This window comes from Fulmarus glacialis, unplaced genomic scaffold, assembly GCF_000690835.1.
Source record: "Fulmarus glacialis isolate BGI_N327 unplaced genomic scaffold, ASM69083v1 scaffold31143, whole genome shotgun sequence".
Lineage (NCBI taxonomy): Eukaryota > Metazoa > Chordata > Aves > Procellariiformes > Procellariidae > Fulmarus > Fulmarus glacialis.
The window spans coordinates 61,890-78,180 of record NW_009205395.1 but is presented as its reverse complement, the minus strand read 5'-3'; the positions used below and the strand labels follow the sequence as shown (position 1 = coordinate 78,180).

The following is a 16,291-nucleotide window of genomic DNA, read 5'->3' as shown; positions in this document are numbered from 1 at the left end:
TACTCAGTTCTACTCTGGTATAACTCACGTCTTCCCTGAGATCTCAGCAATAATTGCTGATGGTGGTTGCTTTAGTTTCTTCTTTAAATATCCTGAGGTAGGTCTAGTGATAGCACTGAGTAAAAAGAGAGCTCTAGGCAGACTGAAACCCAGAAAAGTGACCTGGCACAAACCTACAGGCATATGTAACCAAAGCAAATTTCTGTTAAATGTTCTTATCTAAAACATGTTCACTGGTATTAGTTGTGTTAGCCTCCTGCTCACTAGTTCACCTTATTTTGGTTGGTAGATAAAATAGATGCTAAACCCTGTATCACTTTCTAGGCATCAACTTGATTAACTTTTCCCCTTCTGCTGAACAGAGAACAAACTCTTCACTTGGTTTTTGTCTTTCTCACTCCCCATGTGTTTAAAGAATCCTTTCTTGCTATTCTTCATGTTTCTCACTATTTGCATCTGGTTTTGCTTCTTGGCCTTTCTGGGGTTGTGCCTGTATTCTCTTGCCACTCTATTATTCAAGTAATAGTAACCAGACACAGATTCTTCTGTCTCTGTGCTTTCTTCTTCTGTTTCAGTTCAACAAAGGGCTTATGGCCATGTTAGCAGGCAATGATTTAGCACTTCATATTAGACTGGGATTAACCACCCTATTTGCCATGTGTACCCATGACTATAATAATGGAGTTCTAAAATTAGAACCTTTGCCTGCACCTTCCTTTTATGCACACATATTTAACTCAGGCCTTTAATGTTAGTGATTCTAACTAGGCATATATGTTTTCTTCCTCCACTGCAGAGATGTAACTTTCAATACCTGTAACACTTAGGCATTAAGAAGAGATTTTCTGAGGGAGCTACCAGATGACTATGCTTACTAATCATCTTCCTAATAAATGTCCGGATGTTTCTGATTATTTTGGAGGAAACTCTTCTTTTGTTAGCAAATGATAATTAGGTATGGATTCTCTGTAGAAAAAGAAAACAAAGTGTAAATATTTCTGACAGCCTTCTGGGATTCACTATGACATCCTTCAGACAGCAAATGGACTCCTATGAATCCCTTGGAATTTCTCATCCTTCAAAGTAAATTTAGTAGTGATATCCCTTAGTCATAGTGGTAGGCGATAGTGAATGTAATAGCAAAGCAATTCATGCAAGTGCTTTCATGCTTCTCTCTTCTTCAGCTTTGCTGGAGGTGATAGAACAACACAGATTTCTGGAAGTTCTCCATGCAGACTGGCTCCTGTTCCCTGTGAATTGAGAACTGCATCTTGGACCATGCAGTTCTGTCAGCAAGAGGAGTTGGGAACTTTTTTCATGCTTCTTAAAGACCATGGCATTTGACACAAAAACTGGCCTGCCTCTGCAAGTGCAATGTCTGATTGTTTTACATTGGCACCAAACAATTAAAAAAAAAGGACATTGTTTTGAGCTTAGTAGTGTACTGTAACACAGAAATAACACCTTCCACGCCCTACTGCAGATCCCCCTCACTGTCACAAGTGGGAGCAGGTTCAATGGTGTTGTACTGTCTGGATGGCAGCAGTCCAATTCAGCAAGGACTCCTGCTGTGGTGCTATCACAGTGTTAAGTTTGGATAGTGAGTGGTTGAGCAGTCAGAAACGAAGACAAAGACAGTCCATCCTCTCACAGAGAAGCTTTTCTGGATGCATATACAACTATGCAAAACTTTGCTGTGACACCTCTTCTATGAGGACAGGCTGAGAGAGTTGGGGTTGTTCAGCCTGCAGAAGGGAAGGCTTCAGGGAGACCTTAGTGCGTTCTTTCAATACTTAAAGGGGGCCTATAAGAAAGATGGGGACAGACTTTTTAGTAGGGCCTGTTGTGACAGGACAAGGAGTGATGGTTTTAAACTGAAGGAGGGTAGATTTAGACTAGATATAAGGAAGAAATTTTTTACAATGAGGATGGTGAAACACTGGCACAGGTTGCCCAGAGAGGTGGTAGATGCCCCATCCCTGGAAACATTCAAGGTCAGGTTGGACGGGGCTCTGAGCAACCTGATCTAGTGGAAGATGTCCCTGCTCATTGCAGGGGAGTTGGACCAGATGACCTTTAAAGGTCCCTTCCAACCCAAACTATTCTATGATTCTATGATTCTATGATTCTATGATATATAGACCCTAATAACAAGATATCACCAAACCATGTGTAGGCATCCTTGGAGTCTTGGCATCCTGGGAATGACATATTTTAGGACATTCAGCTTCTCTTTATTCCAGACTTTCCCAAGTTTTCTGTTCCGATCCCCTTTTATACTTCCTGCAGTTGTTTAAGATGGGTAACACCTCTGCTCACTTCTGTGGTTGCCCTTCCTCCCTGAGATGTCAAATTCCTTTCCTTACCTCATTGTGGGTTGTACTGCTTGTTCTACCTACCTACTGAAAAGACCAAGCAATTGTGAAAAAGATTTTACAAAATAGTTACAATTTTAGAAAAGACTATATTGATACCTTGAAAAAATATTGGAACAAACCGTGCTTTCCACCTTATCAAAGGTTATTGCATCTGTAGGCAATTCCTTTCTATCCTTTTCTTGAAGCTGATGTGTGAAAAGTATGATATGACCATGGGACCATAATGAGTGTATGCGCAAGAAACACATATGCCAGGGTGAATGGAAGTGTAAGGTTTGGATTTTGTGCCAGAATTTCCATTTGGTGTTATTTAAAATTGTGGATCAGGGCTAGACTATGTGACCAGCCCTAGATGAGTGTATAGTCAAACTGTACAATGTTGTTCCATTATATCCTGGCTCTTACGGAGCTGCTCCTTTAACAGGCATCTGAGGCCTGTGAAGAGACAGTGTTAAACTCACACAACCTCACCTCAGGCATCCAACTTCAGAGCTTTGATTAGGAGTCTCAGCTTCTCATAAAGTCAGCGGAGCCATTTTGGTGCACATGTGTGCCCTGACTCATCTTATGAAGACCCCATTGACCGAGATCTTCATTTGGACCTTCCACACAAGGAAAGTTGAGTTTCAGTTGCACTTTGGGCTAAAAATTTGCTCAGCATGTCATTCTTGTAGGAATTGCTTCCACTACTCTGGGCTGCCCCCCTGCAAAGTCCTCTCTTGCATGCACAAGGCAATTCCACTTTGCCAGAAAGTGGTCAAGATCCTGGAGTCCTTTGAGATGCCTTTTAAACTAACCTGGTCCAAAAGCATCAGCATTGAAATGAGGGATGTGAGAGGTAATTCTGAGGAAGCCACAGGAACAAGTAAAATAGAAGCAGCGTACATTGCTGGTGGCAGTCCCTAGGGCTGAAGAAAGCCAGGGATAAACTGCGTCTCAGCCCAGGAAGGCTGATGCCTCCCCAGCCTGGCAGGTTAGTTACTCTGTACAGACCAGGAAGGCTGGAGCCGGCTCCCCGGTGAGAGGAGGTGGAGCATCCTCCCCGGAGAGAAGGACAAAGCCATGAATTGAATAGATATGTTGCAAGATGAGTCTTTAACCACACTCTGGGGCAAACCACACACAGAGAGCCTTTCTCTCTCTTTTCCAAAAGGTATCACCTCCACTTTCTGAATGCTTGATTTCAGCCAGGTCCTTACGTAGATCTCCTGTCCAGGAGGGCTCATGCTTGAGCTTTGTCGGGACACAGCCTATTAGCAAAAGCCCAGATCAAGAGTTGAGCTTGAAGCGAGCATCCTTAAACTTTTGCGGTGCGTAGGTTTTGGCTGGGCTGTTACCACGGTTAGCTAGTGTGATGCTGTGCAGGATCCATATTCCTGGTTGGTTCATGTGCCAATGTTGCTGTTGTCCACAAGGTTTCGTTTTCAGTGTAGTTAAACAAAGCCCATAATGGAGTCTGCCCCGGAGCCCAGGGCACCATCACCAGGCCCTACATCTTTATTTTTCCAAGCAAACTTTTGAGTTTTCATCTCATTTGAACCTCCTGGAACGAAATCTCACTTTAAGTGAATTACAGCTAAAGCAAGGGATGGGAGCTGCATATTTCAGCACAGTCCCTTTGGGAATAAAAGCAACAAACACAAAAATTGCCTAAGACTCTCTCACGTGGGTGGCAGCAGCCAGCGTTCGCCAAGGGGAGGACATGGCCTTCAAGGAGCGGAGGCAGAGGAGTACAGCAGCGACAATCCACCACATTGTGGTCCCTTTAAATCTTCTTCTCCACTTGGCAGCTCCAATTTTTCAGTGTTGCTATAGCAAATCTCCATGGCAATGACCCTAGTCAAGGAAGGGGGGATGCAGGGGGGACGCATGCTCAGAGCGGCTGCTGGAGCCTTGCCTGCTCGCTACAGCTGCTCCAAGGGTCTGGCGCACAGGCGAAGAGAGAGATCAGGTACTTGGCAAACTGGTCCTTGGGGTGCATCGCAAGCCCGTGGCGTGTCACTGCAGTGATGTGTGCATGTGGGTTTGTGTATACACGTGGGTCTGTGCTTATCATGTCTCGTGCACTCCTTTGTGGGGAGCGCGCTGGGAGCAAACTGCTGATTTTCACTATTTCTCCTCGTTTCAGGAAGGGAAGAAAGCTTGAATTATTGATGAGAGTAATGGCGTTGCCGTCTGTCTGGAGCGTGATGCGTGTGGCGATCCTGTTCATCTCGGTGGTTGGCCTGCTAAGCGTGAGGCTTGTGGGGGCCGGCCAGGACTCTGGGAGTGTCATTCCTGCAGAAAGTACGTACCTGCCGTGCGCACTCATGCCCTCCCGCTGCACCGTGTCCTGCTTGCTTTCCTCCACTTAACCCACAGCAGCCACACAGACCTTAAGCTCCAGGGGGAACGTTGCATTGCCTGATTAGTGAGGGACTAACCATGAATTTGTAACGTGTCAGCAAAGCACATGAAAACAGCGCTTATAAAAACAGCAAGCAAGCAAAGGATTAGTAGTTATTTAGGAAAAAACCCTAACTGAATACTGTAATTGTAGTTGGAGCTTGTTTTAAAGCTCTTTGGTTGTAGTCTTTTAGATCTGCTTCTTGAGAGTTTTGTTTCCAGATTTGGCACAATGCATATAAAGTCCTTGCTAGTCTGGATATTGTTAGAAGGAAATTTGTGCTTATTTCTGCTAGGGCATTACATTTTGCTTATTTTAGTATTTGGTTGAAACAATAGCTCAAGTTCAACTTTCTTGTAACTACTATAGATTAACACAGGGGAAGTTGATCCAAACAGTGTATTTATAAAGCATATATAGATTTCTGAAATCCTGCTGCTCTTCTGCAAACCTAAAAAATAAATAAATATGACAGACTGGCTTGAGCGCACCGTGGAGCTGGGAGCTCTTGAATTTGGATCACAGCTCTACATTAGCTTCCTCTGTCATTTTGAGTTAAACTTTCTCAGCTCCAAAATGGGGCAATAGTTCAAAGATATTAGGGGATGGAGTCAATGCTCTCAGGGTGTTTTGATGACAGCAAGTGGGAAGTAGCCACTCATTAGAAACTTAAATTATCCTCTAGGAGAAAAAACAAAAAGGAAGGTAATTGCATACAAACCAATCTGTATTTCTTAGTCATGCTTACTTTGTACCACAGCTATCTTTTTACATGACTACCAAAATATTTAATACAAGACCTGATTTAGTCACTGCATTTTATTCTCCTATAATTCCATTACTAGTTTTCAAATACATCTATATGTATTTGTCTCTACAGGACTTAAATGCTGAATTCCCTTCTTTTTCCATTCTCTTCTTTTTTTATTAGTGCTAAGTTTTGGTCTGTTCTAAAACAGACCTCATCTCTATTTTGTGTGTCTGTTTTCTAGGCGTTAATTAACTTTAATAAGTTTTGTGGCAAGTAGTCCATTTTTTGTCCTTAAGGAGAAAATCATGTTTGACAAATAAATTATATGTGCCCTTTGTGTGTCTATGTTAGCAGAGGCAAGTCAACACATTTTTGGGAAAAAGTATATGGTGATTCCTTTTTCTGCTTGTGTAGCGGAAACTCCCATTTTATCCGTAGAACAAAACTCTTGGCCAGGGTCTCTGACCCCAATCTCAAGGAGTTATCTCATGGTTTTGATATCCTGTGGCCAGGCTACTAAGTCCCCTGAAGAGCCCTTGAGAAAGATTCCTTGTCTTGTCTTACTCCTGCATGTGAGATGAGGAATGAAGGACAGGTCAGAGTGTTTCTGTGGCCAGTATTTCTGCAGAGACATGCCACTCTGTCCTGAGTAATGGGGGCTGGTGGCATTGCTGCAAATGCATAACGGTATTTATGTCTGAGGCCAGGCCAAGAGGAAGATCTCAGCTGATCAGGAATTGTAAATTGTTTTGTGCTGCTGCAGGGACAGAGTTTTAAAGTGACAAGGAACTCGGGATGCTTCTAATCGGCACCTGTTGAGAGAGTGCTGCATAGCTGCTAAGTGCTCCAGGTACTTTCCTTTGCCCATCAGTGCTCTTCCTGATAGTTAACTCCTCCGGGACACTGTGGATGCTAAAAGTTTGCATGGGATTGCAGAACTGATTGGGTAAATTCAAAGAAAAAAATCTTAGAAAGGGCTGTCAGATACAGCAGCAGTTCTTCTGGCTCAGGAGCTGGCTCAGCATATTCCTGAGGCCTGGGAGGGTCTTTGGGGACACATCCCTCCATACTTGCCCTGTTCTTGTGCACATTCATGGGCATCCATTGTTGGCTGTGAAGGTCACATCTATAACCAGTGCCCATGGATGTTCCCTGGCATGGGGACCTGACTAGGATTGTCCCTGGCACACTTTTGTCCATGACGGGAGGGCATTTGCCTATCTGGAAGACAGAGTTTACTTTTCCGGAGATGAGTTGTCCTTTGCCAGCTGCTCTTAAAGCCTGGGAATGCTCCTAGACACATTTAATGTACTACAAGAGATGTAGCTCATGGCAGACAGGACACTGGGCCAGCAGACCTTTGATGTGATCTAGTACAGACATTCCTGGATCTTTTCCTGCTTGATGTCAGCTCCACTGGCTATTTCTCATCAAGGAGCTGATCCTCCTGGGCACTGACCCATTTTGGGGGCAGTGCTATTGCAGCACATGCGCACACCTTCCCTGTTGCTGGCACTTAAGTCCGTACTGTCAGCCCAGGTAAAATGGTGGCTGTGTGATCCTGGATGACCTGGGGAGAAAAAGGGGGCTCTGTACACATTCTTGACAGGGATATATGATGTACATGGACCATACTAAGTGTCCTTCTGCAGGGCAGACCAGTGCGGTGCTCGATGCTTTTCTCTGTTCCCAGGTGTGCGACATGGGACTGGGAATATGCCTTTAGCAGGAACAATCCCTCACGGACCACACAGCACTACAGCCTTTCTCTCCCACTTGGTGGGAGAAACGTGTCCCTCCCGCAGCACCACGAGCAGGAGAGGGGCAGCAATGCTCTTGTGCAAGTGTGGGAGGTGCAGGAGTCACAGCAGAGAAGCATGGGAGTGAGTCAAAGTTCTTCTTAGCATTGCAGAGAGATCCTGCCCTGTGTGTGGCACCGATATCTGGGTATCATCACCTGCTCTCCACTTGGCATACTGTCTGCCAGTCAGAGAGCCAGGCCCAGCTTTTTATGAATAATGCTAATTAGCAGTGATTAATCATGTCCCTATACTTTATACACAGCACTTTGCATGTGCAAAAGACTGTTCAGGTATGAAGTGGTGTTACTAACATTTGCAGATTATTTTCTTTAAAGTTCAGTGCAATCCACTAAAAAAACCTGAGTAATTTCCCCAACCTCCCACTGCATTTATAGTCCAGATCACCCACTGTGAAAGCTGAAATGTGGAATTCGAAGAACAGAAGCTCTTCAGTCTGTTTTCATTAGCCAAGGTGCATGAAATACAAAGAGTAAACGCCATGTGCATGCAAGGGAAAGTAAATTAGACTTCCACAGTGCTTTCGGTTCCAGTTTTTCACCAAGAAGAAGCCAAGAAGCATATTTTATCCTCCCCCACTTCTCCCCAAATACACAAAGACACATACAGTCTTCGTGCTGACAGGACCCATTTAAAGAATTATAGCTGACTCTTGATAATTCTCATTATGTTAATCCACAAACCTGTTAAGTCTCCCTATGAATGATAGTCTGTTCCCAGCTGTCAGCAAGGAATTAACAGCACTCTGCTGTACTTTGCTATGATGTGACTTAAGGTTTGGTTTCACGATTGCTTTAAGCTGATGTAAGCCTATGCTGCCTCTGCCCTTCTCTTCCCCATAACCTGGCCTCCTGTCCTTGCCCTGTTTCTTGTTCTGGCCACAGAACTTGGGCATTCAGGATCTCATCTGGAGAAAAAAATCAGCGATCCAAGCAACTGCATGGTCACTCCTGCTGTGAGCGAGGGAAAGTGTGGGAACACATAGCCAAGGACAAACCTTTGTGAAAACAGACCCTTAGACATCATTACTTTGGGGAAATGTCCATGGCCATTCTACTGAAAATATTGTGAGCAGGAAGAGAGAATGAGTCCAGCTAGATGGCCAGCTTATCAGCCCAGCTCTTCAGTCTGGAAAGGAGACACCGAATCAGGGAATGATGGAGAGCAGCAAAGTCATAAGTGGGACAAAGACGGTGAATATTTAATAACTGTCTCTTCCAGTGCAAAAATTAGAGGCAGGAAATGAAACGAGCAGATGTTAACTTCAGAGCAGACAAGAATGGTATTTTCTTCACACAGTGAATAGCTGAGCTATGGAACTCGTTGCCACAGGGTGCTATAGATGCCAAAAGTTTACATGGATTCAGGAAGCAACGGGGCAAATTAAATGTGAGAAAAATTCATGGAGGGCTTATCAGATGTAGAAACACCAGCCAGACTCAGGATATCCTCCAACCTCTTGGTAGGCTAGAAGAACATTGCTAGAGGCTTATTCTTATATCTTCCTTAAGTATCTGCTATTGCCTACTGTGAGAGCCTGGCTAGTATAATAAATTAAAAGCCCGGCTAGAGTCAGGACTTGGGCAGCTCTGCTGGTAAAAACCTGACTGTAGCTATAGGCTTTCCAGGTAGTGGGATATTGCCCCTATTATTTTATTTGGGGAACTGCCTTCAAGTTGCTCTGTGCTAGTGCAAGATTCTTGATGGAGAGATCAGCACTGCCCTAGTTCAGTCCCCAAAGTGCTGAACAGATGCGTGCTCTGCAGGGCTGCATGGGTGGGAGAGTTTATAGCCAGCCACCTCCCCAGCTGCTCGTCACCTCCTTCCAGGTACAGCTGTCCTCTCGTCTGCTAGTGGTGCTGCTTCAGTGAGTCCTCTCTGCGCTGCTGCTAGTCAAAATGACGCATCCCGTCCCGGGATATAGCTGGTTGGAGGAATCACACGAGCTTTCCCACTGCCAGCGCTGCAGGGCTGCTAGCTCCCAACAAGCAGGGGTGCTAACCTGACCCAGAGACAGCTGTGCCTGGAGAAGGACCCTCCACCAAGGAGGACAGCCCAGGAAACCGTATTAGAGAGTGAATATCCCATTATGCGATGGAACTGGCTGCATCTGCACTGTGGCTTTGAAGAGCAGTGCCATGTTAGAAGCTTCGCATGTGCTGATCCTGCATGGGCAGGTGTCCTCTGTGCAACCACCATTTTCCTGCAGAAGCTGCTTTGATGCCACGGCGGCTGCTTTCACAGAGGTGGCTGAACTGAAATAACCACTTGGCATGGTTGTGCTGTTCCACTAGTACCTCCCTGTCCACATAGGAGCACTTGGCTGCCATAAATACCAGTGAATGATCCCACACAGCCATGGCCTTCATGAGAGCCTGGGAAGACTTCCTGGGTGGCAGGCAGTGGATTGTCTATGGAATTCATGGCTCTCCTCAAAGATGCTTTCTCCACACTGCCGGAGCAGGAGACATTCGTTTATGACCTGAAGTTTGTTTTTTCTCCATCAAGTTCGGATTTTGAGAACACTTAAGTGAAAAGCACTTCAGGGTATGCAGCACTTCACCGAGGTGGAGGCAGGGCAGGGTGCTTTCTGAGAAGACCACAGCAAGGGGAGGGAGCAGGCCATGGCACCACGTGAATGATGGATTTGCTGACAGCAGACTGAGGATGCAGGTTCTTTCTAAGAGCTCTGATCCATGATCTGAAGTGAAAACAATTAAATTACTGAAATACTGAAAACAGGAGGGGGTTGAGTGTCTTTAAAATGTGCTCAAAACCATCCTGTTGCTACTCCTCTCAGGCCTGGAGAGAATCTTTGTGAGTGATGCTGTTCTTATAGCGGTGGGGACTTTGCATCTCCTCACATCCCTGGAATTAAATCCCTGGGTCTCCCTGAGATGTCAGCTGCATGGAGAGGAGATGGAGGAGGATGGGTGGGATAGAAACACCTCCTGAACAGGTCAAAGCTCCTAAGAGGCTTGCTGAGGACCGAGAAGCACTCTGGCTGCTCCCTTCCATCAGTCCCAACTCAGAAGTGCGTGTTGGCAGCAGGGTGCCAGGTGTGGGGGGTGCTGCGGTGCTGCATGGCAGCTCTCTGGCTCCGGGCAGCTCCCCAGCTACCTCAGCAGCAGCTTTGCACCCTCTTTGCTTTGTCAGAGCAGCACAAGTGGCTGCCAGTGGACAAGGATTTCAGCACCCCCCACAACATGGGGCCTCTGTGATCAATGTAAAGTGCCCTCTCTCCCCATTCCTCCTGCATCTCCTCCAGTATCTGCAATTTCTTCTTCTGAAAACCCACACTTCATTAACTCTGTGACTGAACAAAAGGGCCTGAGATGAGAGCAGCATGAATCCTGGCAGAGCAGAAATGCCCTGGTCCAGAAGTGAGCCATTTTAGTTGTCAGGTCCCTTCCTCCTCCTCTTCCCTGCCTTTTCCCTGCCCTGCCCCTCTGTGCACACACACTGGCACCAGCTGCAGAGCCAGTGGGATGCTTTGCGTTCCTGGCAGAGAAAAAATACAGCAGCAGGTGAAAGGAAGCAAATACAGATCTGGCACTGTCCCTTGCCAAGCTGCTCTGTAAGAGCTCCTGTAAAAACAGACCTGCCTGTCTGATTTCTGAACCACTGCAAACTGCTATTTCCAGTGTATCAGTTGAGAAATAACCCATGTCTGAGAAGCTTTGAGGTTTTCCATTTTAAGGGGAGAGGCTGGGAGCTAGAGGCATGCAGCACCGGGCAGAATCAAGCCTGGGCTACGTTCAGAAAAGCACACGCAGCAAAATGCTCTTGTGTTTTTGTTGGTCCTTACACATTTGCACAAGGATGGATACAGCCCTGTCCACAGGCAGCCCGAACTTTGTACACATGCAGGTGTGGGTGGCTGGCAAAATGGGTTTTCTCCTGGCATTGCAAGGGTAGTCCCTCTCTGTACTGCCACACTCCAAATTTCATGCTGTGACAGTGATGTCTTCTTCTATACCTTTTTCCAGGTCGTCCCTGTGTTGACTGCCATGCGTTTGAGTTCATGCAGAGGGCGTTGCAGGATTTAAAGAAGACAGCGTATAATCTAGACGCACGGGTATGTGTTTCTATAGAAATGCTTTTACTTAGCCTTTATCTCCAAGTGGCCGGGTCTGCCTGTCTGTGTACAGCAGACATGACATCTCTGCTGACTCACTTCCATTTCAGCAAATAGGATTGCACCAAGTACAGATTATTTTTCACAGGCTGGGGGGGTTCATTAAAGATTGTCTAGTCAGACTTCTTGCATAACAGGCTAAAGAATTACCCCAGACAGTCCCTGCATCAAATAGAGAAGGAAAGAAGATGTGCGAAGGGAGAGAAGAACAAGAAAGATGATTTACTCTTTATCTCGTAACATTGGTTCTGAGCTGTAGACCGACTGTTCACTGGGCAGGAGCAGAAAGTGAACTGGAGAGCAAGAAGAGGGCAGGCAGGGCTGGCAGAGAGGAAAGGGAAGCACATATATTCCTTACTCATGGATCAACACTCCTTGAAAAAGGGGGAAGCACATTTCCTCGGGTAGTTATGACAGCACACAGGGCATTTTGCAACTTCACATGCTGGTGGTGTGCTGCAGAGGTCCCAATGAACAATAAATGAGGGTGTGTTAAGTGCCCTGATTTTAGCAATGCATACATACGTGGGTTCATAAATACGCACAAACACTGACTGGGGTAGGACTTACCGTATTGGTTCCTGTGCTGTCTGAAGTTTGCAAGGGGCAGGAGGTCTCTCAGCTCTAATAAAGCCCCCCTCATGTATGTCTTGTACTACCTCTCCTTCCCTAAGAACTCCATTAACACTGGCAACATGACAGTAAAGCAACTTGTGGGGAGTGAAGCCAGATCGCAGCCACATCTCCCAGTTCCTTTGGGTGCCCGCTCAGTGCCTCTGGCCAGTGCCATCTCTGTTGGTAGGTGAGAAGGGCTCCTTGTTCCTTTAAAGTCACGCTCCGCTCAAATTGTCATTCACAGCAGAGTCAACCAGAAAGATGTAAATCAATTATGTGTCTCAAAACTATAACACAGAAGGGCAATTATATTGCTTTGCCTTTGGTTTCTTGTGACCTTGGGCAATCATGTAGGGCCCCACACAATAAGGTTGGAGTGACTTTAGCTTTCTTGAGCTATCAATAGCAAACTGATTAGGGCAGAACTCTTGAGTGCAGTACGGGTTACATTGCAAAAGTTTCCCATGCACTAGTGTAATACTAAATAACTGTTAAGTGGTAGGCTCTGAAGAGAGGGGCTTTACATCCAACAACTGTGCTGGGCTGTTCTGGTGCATAGCGGGGTGTCACGTGTTTGGATTAGGTTCCCCTGAAATGTTTTGTACCTACGCATGACACAGCAAGACCACGTGCAATCGCAGCTGTGTTGGTTCTTACACTGTCGCCAGGCTTTACATGGGAAGTTAAAGGAGGTACTAAATTTCTGTCTAAGTTGCACTGGAAAGATTTTTTTGAATGCAATAGAGGCAGCACAATCCCTTAATCCCACTTACACAGATATTCAGACATATCTGTGTTGGCTATTCTATTTGGAGGGTGGAGTGAGAATAAACCCATCAGAGAGCAATGCTGTCTTGTAAGAGGTGAGGCAGAGTATAAAGGGAGAAGCTGGCCCCAGAGCGCGGCAAGATAAGCTTCTGTTCCTGTGAGGACCTGGACAGGCCTGAGATGCCAAGGCACTGATTCAGACAGCTCTCACTATTACAGAACAAGGAGCACAGGAACAGTGCACCACCAAAACAAACGTAACGAGTTATTATCTGGAACATCACCCACCCTTTGACAACTGTTGGAGTTTAATACTACTAGTAAAGAAAGGCTATATTGCTGTCCATCTTTTCCAGCCTTTGGAATGAGACTCCAAAGGCCTTTCTGGAAGAGATGCTTTAGTTAAATGCAAATTATTGAATATTGCAGAGATACTAAAATGAAATGCCATGGCCAGGGCCCTACAAATGGCACACTGTGACCTTCTATTCTCTGAAAAGTACAGCCTCCATATACTTACTCAACCGTTGGTGCTTGGCTTATGCTGACCAACTATAATTTCTCAAGTTTTACATACAAATAACTTCATTCAACAACTCCTGAGTCTTGAAAGTTGTTGTTACAAGTGCAAGCCCCGTGCAGAACTGTTCTTACCATGGACTTCCTAAGCCAATGCCAACAGGGCCGCAATTAATTTTTGTAATTGTTGCTTCTCTTTCATAGTCTTTCAGTTTACAATTAAGTGCTCCCAAAGCTGCTCTTCCTGCCTGTAAATAGTAATGAGTGATGCCTAGGCAGGGTTTGTGGTAACAGCGACAGCATGTTGGCATTACAGTGAAATCCAATAAGCCTGTTTGATGTTAAGATGATTCTATGATTTCTACTGGGCTCCCAACAATGAGAGCATTCACTCATCCAGGATTGCATTGTACAAGTGAGGAGCAGTGTTTAATAATGCTTGCCGATGCACTAAGCTGAAAAGTGAAAGCAGACAAGGAAAGTGAACAAGTCCTCTTCAATGCAAAGGTGGATGTCAAAAGTTTGAGTTGGAAAGGATAGAGGGCTGTGGAGAGGAGGGAAAAGCAGTTCTGGAACAGCCTCTCCCTGCAAAAACTTGCAGTCTGAGAAGGAGAAATGAGTAGTAGAGAGTGGGAACTGCTGGGGGACAGAGGTACGGCTGGCCAAACCAGGCAAAGCTTGGTGGAGCAGGTCCCCAGGTAGAAGTGCCCAGCTACTCCTTTGGAAACTGTATGTCTTTGTTAATTAGCCCTTTACTCTTTCTAATTTGTCAGGAGGCATCATGTCAGAGGAACAGCAGCAGGATGAAGACCTTGTTGTTTCACAGAGCTTTTAGATAATTTGTTAACAAGTGGTTTTCAACCTTTAATGTTTTTTTCCAGTGCAGATGGGAAACCCATTCATGGTGAATTTAAGCCTGGTAACTTTTTTTCCCCTCAAGAAACTCTTCAAAGTCAGTCTACAAACTACTTAAGGGGCCACAGACCACAGGGTGAAAACCACAAGATATACTCAGGAAGAAGTTTCTCTTCAGTCACGATTGCACTTGCTAATGTGAGTTGCTTGCACCAACAATTTTGAGTCTTACAAGAGACTCAGCTTTTGAAATTATGGTGCATTTGAGAAATTAAGCCTTTGTTTCTCAAAGAGTGAGACCAGGACCCACAAAAGATTTAAGTTATTTGATCACAATTAAATAAATGATACTTAAATATCTTTGAGGATCTGAAGTTAATTTTTTCCCTGGAAACAGAGAAAAAAGCTTGGAAATGCTTTTCCACTAAGACGCTCCAAAAACAAGAGCACGTAATTTTAAATTATGTGTATAGATAATTGTTTTTAAGCTTTTCATGGAGTTCTGGGGGCATGGCTCCAAATGGAGTTGATAATAAGGCAACTGTCAGTAAATTAACTCAGGTTAAAATAGGAGCCACAAACTCAAGTCTAGATCTGCTCTGAAAGATTGTGAGTTTCAGACAACAAGGTTAGACTGACAGCTGGATTGAACTCAGAGTTATTCTAGAAGAACACCAGTGTAACTGAGAGCAAAACTGGCTCCTCAGCACATGCTATCTGGTGCAATTAAATTATACAGTACTGAAGACATCGTCAACAGGAAGCCATCAATCACTGTGAAGGAATTAAGAGCAGTGCAGTTGAAAGTGGAATTTTTCTCAGCATTTATAAAGGACACTTTAATAATTTTGACAGCCTACTCCCTAGAAGTTAACTGTGAAAATGAAAACATTTAAACTATAAAAATACTCTCCATGCATCTCAGTTCCAAATATACTTATTTCATCACCTTTTCTGGATGAAAACCAGCACTAATAACTATGATTTTTCACTCAGGAAAGCACCTTGACTACAGCTGTGCAGAGGGATTAGGTCTAATCAATTATATATTCTTCTAAAGTGATATATTCAGTTCTTTGATTTCATGTTTTTTTGCAGACAGAAACCCTCCTCCTGAGAGCGGAAAAGAGAGGCCTGTGTGATTGCTTTCGTGCAATACACTGAAACGAGCACTGGGATTTGGCCAATGGACATTTATTCATTTTTAAAATGCTGTTCAATAAATTACAGGAAGATACGGAGTGCAAATTGTGCCACAGGGCAAGGAAAACAATTTTTATCCTAACAGGTACAGCTCAGTTAGATCATTTGTGCTTTGATGTGTTTTATTATTACTGTATGCGATATTGCATCTGCTGAAATGTCAACAGAAGAAACAGTGCCAAAGTCTCGCTCATGGGTTTTATGTAAGGATAGCACCTTGCTTTTCTGGTATTTCAAGCCAAAAATTGTCCTTGGACTCTCAGGCCAACCCCTCAGCACGTGTGAATTGCCATAAATCTGTGAAAGTCGGTGAAGTCGAATTCTTGAATATATTTGTGGTAGAATGTGTCTCTAACATGAAAAGGAAGCTACTTTGCAGTGATGCATAGCTAAACATTTACAAACAAGCAGTCATGGCTTTATATAGAAATTAATAGTTACCACTGACTGCTTGGCAGTCTAAGGAAGGTATTTGTTCCCAATTGTATCAATAGTCCAGTGCACAGCAAACACAGTAATCTGTATCACAATTTTAATTTCTTCAGAGCCACACAGTAGCTGTGATCTTTTTGGAGAGATTTATTAAGTATCTAATGTGATCAGTAACATTTGTAATCACATGAATACTGCCTGGCAATTTAACTGATTGCGTCTGCCAAAATCTTCTGGAGCAGTGTCTTTCATTAAGCAAATCACATACTGGATTGAACCACTCAAACTGGCCTCTACAGAGAGTTTTGGCAGCCAGCCTACAAAACGCCTGCGTGCCCAGGAGTCTCTTGCAAACTGTATTTTGAGAAATAATTCAAGTTCTACCAAAATGGTCCACAGCTCTTGCATGGGTTACAGTGCTGATAC

The 16,291-nt window shown here is 44.6% G+C and overlaps 1 protein-coding gene across 1 annotated transcript; it reads left to right on the top strand.

Moving 5' to 3' along the window:
* Nucleotides 1–4,515: 4,515 nt before the first annotated feature.
* LOC104075036 (chromosome unknown open reading frame, human C4orf48) lies at nt 4,516–15,674 on the top strand. The gene is made up of 3 exons (XM_009575383.1): nt 4,516–4,664; nt 11,325–11,413; nt 15,329–15,674. Exons 1-3 carry the CDS (start codon nt 4,532–4,534, stop codon nt 15,392–15,394), a joined length of 288 nt encoding a protein of 95 aa, XP_009573678.1. The 5' UTR covers nt 4,516–4,531; the 3' UTR covers nt 15,395–15,674.
* Nucleotides 15,675–16,291: the final 617 nt, after the last annotated feature.

What these genes read in the sequence shown, in the direction of transcription:
- LOC104075036 (XM_009575383.1), top strand. Translation starts at nt 4,532, where the DNA reads ATGAGAGTAATGGCGTTGCCGTCTGTCTGGAGCGTGATGCGTGTGGCG. An exon ending in GAGTGTCATTCCTGCAGAAA is followed by an intron (nt 4,665 to 11,324) that starts GTACGTACCTGC and finishes ACCTTTTTCCAG; the next exon opens with GTCGTCCCTGTGTTGACTGC. An exon ending in CGTATAATCTAGACGCACGG is followed by an intron (nt 11,414 to 15,328) that starts GTATGTGTTTCT and finishes GTTTTTTTGCAG; the next exon opens with ACAGAAACCCTCCTCCTGAG.